This window comes from Coccidioides posadasii, chromosome 2, assembly GCF_018416015.2.
Source record: "Coccidioides posadasii str. Silveira chromosome 2, complete sequence".
Taxonomy (NCBI): Eukaryota; Fungi; Ascomycota; class Eurotiomycetes; order Onygenales; family Onygenaceae; genus Coccidioides; species Coccidioides posadasii.
The window spans coordinates 2,705,774-2,713,743 of NC_089408.1; the positions used below are offsets into that span (position 1 = coordinate 2,705,774).

Here is a 7,970-nt window from a genome sequence, read left to right on the forward strand (position 1 = left end):
TCAAAGACGTCAGAGGTGGCATCAAACTCCCAACCGCCATCTCTTCAACTCTACACCTTCGTCAAGTGGTCCGACGAAGCTGTTTGCCGTATAGCACACGAACCAGGGCCCAATAGCTTTCTGGCCACATCGTTCACTTCAGAGACCTCCCCAGAGCTACCCGGTGGCCTATCGACAAGAAGCAAATCATTCTTTTACTAAGAAGAAAAAGAAAAAACGAGTTGAACGATCCAAGGGCCCGAAGGTACTAATTTTGAGTGCATTCAGTTAATAGTCCTTTCTAATTTTGAGCCAATCCCCGCTTTATTGAACCAGCGTTACATACCCCTGGCCTTATTCAAGCCAACTTCCCTAAGACTCCCGGAATCATCGTCCTCGGGGTCCTCTTGAAACCTTCAGCCACCTCGCGTACTTTACTACTACTAAAACACAGCAAAGCCTAGCTAGTTTGCCTTCATAACCCTTCCTATTCTTGCACCAACGAACCCCGGTCGAGGGCTTGATTGCGTGGGAAGGTAGGAGAGGCGCTATCGTGATGGGACTCGCGTACAACACCTACATTAATTCCACCAAAATATTTGGGTGCAAAAACTGCAAGACCCATCTTGCCGACTATCATGATATCATAAGTCGGGTGAGTGATGTTCCTCGGCTATCCACGCTTCTGTTACTTGCTGTTTGCTTTGGAACCTCTACGGCAGCATCTGCTGACGTGCTTCTTGCTCCAGAACTTCCGCGGCCAACATGGCAAAGCGTACCTTTTCAACGGCGTCGTCAACGTCACTGAAGCCGAAGCTGTGGAACGGAGCATGACAACCGGCCGGCACATCGTTCGAGACATAGTTTGCAGACAGTGCAAGGAGACAGTGGGCTGGAAGTACGATAAAGCCTACGAAAACTCCGAGAAATACAAGGAAGGAAAGTTCATTCTCGAAGCAGAGCTCCTCTGTGTGGTGTATTAGACAAGGTCAGGATTTTTTTGCACCACTTTACGCATGTCCGTTTCACGCGATCAATTTAGACGCCCGACACACGCAAATCTCGGCGCACCACATGGCAGAACACTGGGTTTTTCTCTTTTGACTTGTTTCCAATCTTCGGAAGGCGTTCCTTCGGGGTTTAAGGATGATGGCGGGTCAGGTGCTTTTGGTGTTCCATATACTGCCTCATTTCATCTGGCTTCCTTGCATTTCATATCTAAATCGGCACAGTTTTTACATTGGAAGACGGGAGAGGGGACCACCGCTGGAAACCTTTGATCTTCCGGGCCTTGTCCTACTTCAGAATGGGTCTATGCAATTCGGAGTTGTATTTTAACGGCTTCCCGTCAAAGGCGGCCTTCAAAATCGGCCGCGACACTCCATGCATAATACAAAGGGCACTTCATCGTAAGCAAATTCACTCAGAGTCATGATTTTATGGTAATTGCGTGTATTGAACCCGAAGCTGCGACCGTGGATTGGTTGGCTCACCGTGGCTCTGAGACAAAGCGCAGCGAGTTAGCTTTGTAGTTGGTTGGCGGTAGCACTCGCCCTTGTCTCCCGATCGACTCCCGTTCATACATCCATTTTCTTGTCGACGCAACTTTAAGGGGGGTAACGGTGATCTGAGAACGCTGGCTAGATGATTTTATCCTTCTGAACCCAGAAGAGACGCGCCAACTTCTCTGTCCAGAGACGTCGCCCCCCAATGTCCCAATCCTACATGTGATTCTCACCCACCTCGATAACGGGTAGCTCTGCCCAGTTCCTCCCTCACGGACGAGAACCACACAACCACCCACATTTGCTTTCGCTTCGTAACACAAGAAGAAGAGGGGAAAAAAAATGATTTAAGACAAGCCGCAGCGTTATGGCTACATTTCGGCGACGATTCGGCGACATCTTCAGTCCAAACACTTCCGCCGCCCGTTCCGCCGCACGTTCCGCCGTTGCCGCGAATCCCGGTCCCTCATCCTCCGTCCATCTTAAGACCAGCAATAGCGACGTGAATACACCGATAAACAAGGAGAATAAAACCGAAATTCCGCAAGATAGGAGGAGTCAAACAGTCACATTGAGGCAAAAACCGCAGGAAGAGCTAGTGACGAAGCGGAGAAGCAAACGGCGGAATGGATTGATATTTGGACTGGGAGGGATCTTCGGCATCTTCCTAGCCCTTTTTTTCGCGAATCACAATGAAGTTATCAGCTTGGATGCATTGATGGATTTGAATCTCGATTCGTTGATCGATGTTATCCCAGCGGGCATATTGAAAGATGCGAGTGAATTTTCGGTATGGTCGCATCTTAGCAAACTTGCTTGCACACTGAGCTTTTGCTGGTATGCTTACGCGTGGACTGACCTTTGTGTTCTGTGAAACTTTTAGAGACAGGAACGTGATGCGATCAGCTACGATGCGTTTTCCGTTGGCCTAAATCTTCAGGCCCAAGGCATTCACGCCCAATATCCCGTTATTATGATCCCTGGGGTCATATCGACTGGCCTGGAGAGTTGGGGAACAGATGAAAAGTCTCGACAATATTTTCGAAAGCGACTATGGGGAAGTTGGAGTATGATGAGAGCTTTGGTTTTGGATAAATCGGGCTGGAAGCAGCATATAATGTTAGATAAGGAGACCGGGTTGGATCCGCCGGGCGTGAAACTTCGCGCAGCTCAGGGGTTCGATGCCACAGACTTCTTTATAACCGGATACTGGATCTGGAACAAGATCCTGGAGAACCTGGCGACAATAGGCTATGATCCAACCAACGCCTTTTCGGCCGCCTATGACTGGCGCCTCTCGTACCTAAACCTCGAGAAGCGAGACCATTATTTTACCAGATTGAAGAGTCACATCGAAGCGGCAGTTCAACTTTCGGACAAGAAGGTCGTTTTGGCTTCGCACAGCATGGGATCGCAAGTAGCTATGTTCTTCTTCAAATGGGTTGAGAACGAAAGCCATGGCGGCGGAGGGCCTCAATGGGTCGAGAAGCACATCGACTCGTGGATAAACGTGAGCGGCTGCATGCTCGGTGCAACTAAGGGCCTGACGGCAGTCCTGTCTGGTGAGATGAAGGACACAGCCCAACTCAACGCGTTCGCAGTCTACGGCCTGGAGAAATTCCTCTCGAAAGAAGAACGCGCAGAGATATTTCGCGCCATGCCCGGCATATCCAGCATGCTTCCAAAAGGCGGTGATGCCATATGGGGAAATGGTACCTGGGCGCCTGACGATGTCCCTGGTCAGAACTTCACATACGGAAACATGATCAATTTTCGCGAATCGAATTCCTCTTGGACACGGCAAAACCTCACGATCGAAAGCAGCCTAAAGTTTCTTTTTAACAATGCGGAGCCCTGGTTCCGTAACCAAGTACAGCACAGCTACTCCCACGGTGTAGCGCGCACCCGTAACGAGGTCGAAGCTAACGAAGCCGACCCCCGTAAATGGCTGAATCCGCTGGAAGCCCGTCTTCCATTGGCCCCTAACCTAAAAATCTACTGCTTCTACGGCGTGGGTAAGCCCACGGAGCGAAGCTATTTTTACCGCGAAGACACCGATCCATTGTCGAAATTACACGTTAGCATCGATACATCCGTGACAAACGGCAATGTCGATCACGGGGTGGTCATGAGTGAGGGAGACGGGACGGTGAACCTGCTGAGCTTAGGGTATATGTGCGCCAAAGGATGGAGAATAAAGAGATATAATCCTGCAGGGGTGAAAGTGAAAGTGTACGAGATGCCGCATGAGCCGGAGAGATTCTCACCTCGGGGTGGACCAAATACTGGTACGTGTGTTTCCCCCTTGTTTCCTTTCCAAATCATTTACCTTTTCAAGAGAAAGCAAAGAAAGTATGAGGTTTCCTAATATCAGTATTCCAGGTGACCATGTTGACATCCTCGGCCGCTCATCCCTCAACGAACTCATCCTCCGTATTGCAGGTGGCAGAGGTGAGCAGATCGAGGAGCGCTATGTCTCTCGAATCCGAGAGTATGCAGATAATGTGCCAATATATGATGATGACTAAAGCCTGTTGAAATATGACAGAATAAAAAGAAGACAACAAAAGAAGGATAGAATCTTTTTTTAATCCCTCCTATGAAAACACGCCTGTTTGGCCTATGGGCTGTTTCCGGGGCACATGCCTTTTGTAGGAGGCAATGAGGCATGAGGGGAAGGAAGATGTCTACATTTCCCTTCCCGCCGTGTATGGGGGTACAGGTATTATTATGTATAAATAGACAAGGCTATAGTTTGGTGCACCTCTTTCACCAAAGATAATGTATAATGGACTAAACCAATGTGGCTTTACTCCGTAGTAAAAACACACACACACACACCAAAAAAAAAAAAAAAGAAGAGGGGGGAATAAAATGCTCACAACACGTGTGATTCCTCCATGAAAACAGAACTATGTATGACCATTGGCATGAAGTTGAGATGGACAAAGTAGTAGATGTGACATCCCAACTTAAAGCTATTTCTACAAACCCCAATCTGTGGAAGACTTTCTGAGAAGAGCGATCATCACATACCAGTAAGCAAACAACAGCCTTGATCAGCTCATCGAATCATAATATTTTTTTTTCATGATATTATGTATCTGTACATCGGATTCTCTATAACAGAGGCAATATGGTCACTGCCTATTATCCGGCGTCATAGGATCTAAGCGGAACACAAGAAAAAGAAAATCCACAAGAGAAAAAAAGAGAACATTATACAATATGCCACAGCACCAGTTATCATGCTGCTTTGAGAGGACCAGCGTGCCACATTGGACAGTTGCAGGGAACCGTTTGGGTGTAGAAGATTGACTCTAAAATGCCACATGGCTGACAATCTGATCACGTTCTTATTATTTGTGGATAGGTGGTCATGTCTTCTTCTGTGTGTGGCTGGCAAAGGTTCCTGTCAAAGCATTTTGCCCAAATTGCACCGTAATCCAATTAAAATGTCTGTCCTTGCAATCAAGTAAATAGACAAGGCCATGCATTTTATCAACATTATCTGTATTAATTAGGAAGACATTATTGTCTCAAAGGGCAACAATATGCTTGCTGGTGGAGGTGATGGACAGCTCGCTGTGGCAAAAAAACAACGGAGTAGAAAGGTGTAATGATCAACAATGCATTGTAGTGATCTGTTTGTGGAAGTTGTCTTGAATCTGAATGAAGCAAGTGTCCTCGTAGTACCACAGTCAAAGCATGATGCAAGTCATTAATCATGGTGTTTGCCGACGGATCGAAGCTTGGGTCTTGAACTTCGAAGAATAATCTGTTCAGATCCACCCGTACACCGCAACGTCACATGCATTGAGCAACGAATTTTAAACGATTGTAATAAATTTTTGGTTTTGAAAGCGAACGAGAATGTGATAGTTCCGGTATCACACATGTCTATAGGTGCTCATGTCCATGATTCGAAGCGAACGCTATCAATGCAATCCTCTCCCAGGAACCGAACTCCCCAAGCCTAAGTGGCGCATGAGCACAGCGAGTGTAAAACATTAAAATGAATCCCGATTCTCCCCCAGATTCCAAGTCCCGATGCATCATGGTATATTATGCGATTGACCCAGTGGAAACTGTCGAAGATAGGTCGTAGATGCCATGCAACAAAAAAGTATATGCATGAAGCCGGAGGTATGCACAACGAAGCAAAACGAGACGGAAGTAGAATCGCAGTAAGTGCGGCGCTCGTTGACGTCCGAGGGTAGATCAACAAGTTGGCAGACAGTGGAATGCCAGAATGCCGTATCCATTCCGGAACTGAAAGTTGCGATCAGGATTAATATTATGAACGTCGCACCTCCATTCGACTCCCAGAGAAATGAATCGAGCCAAATAGTCGAGTAAATTAAAAGTCCAGAATCATCAGCCGCTATGAGGGTTATCCAAGAAGAAGCGCCAGGACCGGATAAAAGGTGAAAAAATATTAAAAAGTCGTATCGCTTGAAAATCAATGCCCGCTTCTAAGCAAGAATTTAAAAAAAAAAAAAAAAAAAAAAAAAAAAAAAAAGGTAAAAAAAGGTCCCATGAAGAAAGGCAGGCGGAAAGTCAGGGGCAACGGGCTGAGGCATGTCGAGAAGGTCGTTCATAAGGCGAGGAGTGGTCATCGGGCTGCTTCAAGATCAGAGTTTCCTCCAACTGTGTCGCCATCCCAGATCGATTGGGCTTCGTCGACTGGGCTGAGGGATCCTGAAGAGATCGAGGAAGAAGACCCTACAGTCCATTCATCACTATCGGTCTGGAATTCGCCGTGGAGGGTCGCAAGATCGTAGTTGTAGTTGTCGGTTGAGTCGCCAACTTCCACATAATCATAATCCCACCGGAAGGGCTTGTCATGCTGCATACGAGGAACAAATCTGGCTTTGGCGTAGTAGAACGTGACTGCAGCCAGGAGACTACCGCCGACGAGATCGACCGCGTAGTGATGTGACAAGTACATCGTTGCCCACCATATCCAAAGGGTATAGAGTACAAACGCAGCGCGGAATCTGGGGAAGAGGTGACTCATGAAAAGGGCTTCGATGGTTGCGTTTGCAGCGTGGAGGGAAGGGAACGCGCCGAACGGGACCGGAGAAGCTGTGAACCCAGATGTGTACAGATCAAGGCCAAACAACTCGTCGATGCGTGCGAGGCCGGCTGGGGAGCCAGGCATTCCGTAGTGGGCGGGTGCTAGACCGTACAAGTTCTCATACCACGGCGGCGAGCAAGGAAAGAGAAATTGAATTACGCAGCCGATCACGTTCATATACCCAAAGCTCCGGGCAAAGATCGGAGTCAGTCCTGGGGGACCGAAGATGAAGAGGATAAGTGAGCACACAGCAGGTGCACCAAAATGCATAATTCCATAGGGTAGCCATGCCATGATATCTAGAACCACATTCTTATGCGTCGAGAGGATGTTGCTGAGATTCGCTCCGTAGAAGATGTTCTCAAGCGCTGGAAGCACGCGAACCCAGATTGGGGGTCTCCAGTTACTTGGTATATATCTAAGGGACAAGTAGTCAACTTCCACCCCCGGTATCGCTATCAAAACGCGTGGTACTCGAAGAAAGCACGGGGAAAGGGGCAGCTGATGCGGGTAGACTTACTGCATGGCATACCAAAAGACCAACCAGCCTATGATGGGCAGGGCCGGAAGAAGAAACTGGCAGGTAACGGGGAGGATCAGAGAGATTAAAATAACCAGAGAAATTAAGGTCTTTATGAGGGGTCCGGGTGTTTCAATGACGGATAAACAAAAGATTCCGAGAATTGCTAAGAACAGGTATTGTCCGTCGTAAACGGTCCAGCGGTGGGATTGGAGCGACTTCAGGGTGTCGAGGGGTGAAAAGGAGGTCTTGAGCGAAGCTATCGAGGAGGAGGGAGAGACTCTGCTGCGCAATTTCGACCGTAGTCGTCGCCGGACGCGGTGAGGAAAGAGCAGTTGCAGGGACCGCCATGGCAGCATCACGGACACTTTTCCGAGGTATTTCTGCGGATGATCCTTCCACGAGGCCATCGAAGTGTTTATCACTCCAGCCATCTCCGTGTGTTGTTGTCTCGGGCGGCCGATACGCACGTCGTGTCGGGACGAGGGCCAGTTTGGAGGGAAGTCAACAGATCACCTAATCGGGTAATTGTAGCAGGACGACCAGGAAATGGCTCGAGGGAAATCGCCGTGCGACGTTGTCGAGTATCGACAGTGACGCCGGGCGAAGAGATTAGCGGAGGTCGAACCTCAGATTCGGCGGGATGATCGCCTTTGAAGATCTTGGCTGCGCGATCTGACGACCCAACGACGACACCACGACGGCCGGCCCAGTCGGAACGGCGGCGCCGAGGACGTAGGTGAGAGTCAACAGGAGAAGGAACGGATGAAAAGGGAGAGGTAGAAGATGAACGGCAGAAATGCTCGAGGAGGAAGGGAGAGAAGAACAGGACGAAGCAGATCTGCAGGAGGAAAGTAAAAAAAAGAGAGAGAGAGAGAGAGAGAGA

At 48.6% G+C, this 7,970-nt stretch overlaps 3 protein-coding genes across 3 annotated transcripts; 2 read left to right on the forward strand and 1 right to left on the reverse strand.

Moving 5' to 3' along the window:
• Positions 1-535: 535 nt before the first annotated feature.
• Positions 536-962, forward strand: D8B26_003407 (uncharacterized protein; the record flags this gene model as incomplete). The annotated part of the gene is made up of 2 exons (XM_003068336.2): positions 536-634; positions 729-962. 2 exons carry the CDS (start codon positions 536-538, stop codon positions 960-962), a joined length of 333 nt encoding a protein of 110 aa, XP_003068382.1.
• A 613-nt stretch (positions 963-1,575) lies between these two features.
• On the forward strand, positions 1,576-4,292 carry D8B26_003408 (uncharacterized protein). The gene is made up of 3 exons (XM_003068335.2): positions 1,576-2,274; positions 2,368-3,772; positions 3,867-4,292. Exons 1-3 carry the CDS (start codon positions 1,852-1,854, stop codon positions 4,010-4,012), a joined length of 1,974 nt encoding a protein of 657 aa, XP_003068381.2. The 5' UTR covers positions 1,576-1,851; the 3' UTR covers positions 4,013-4,292.
• A 1,727-nt stretch (positions 4,293-6,019) lies between these two features.
• On the reverse strand, positions 6,020-7,631 carry IPC1 (Aureobasidin resistance protein Aur1). Its single transcript, XM_003068334.2, has 2 exons — positions 7,085-7,631; positions 6,020-6,982 (listed from the first exon to the last, which is right to left on the reverse strand). The coding sequence occupies exons 1-2, from the start codon at positions 7,516-7,518 to the stop codon at positions 6,100-6,102; spliced, it is 1,317 nt and encodes a 438-aa protein (XP_003068380.1). The 5' UTR covers positions 7,519-7,631; the 3' UTR covers positions 6,020-6,099.
• Between the last annotated feature and the right edge of the window lie 339 nt (positions 7,632-7,970).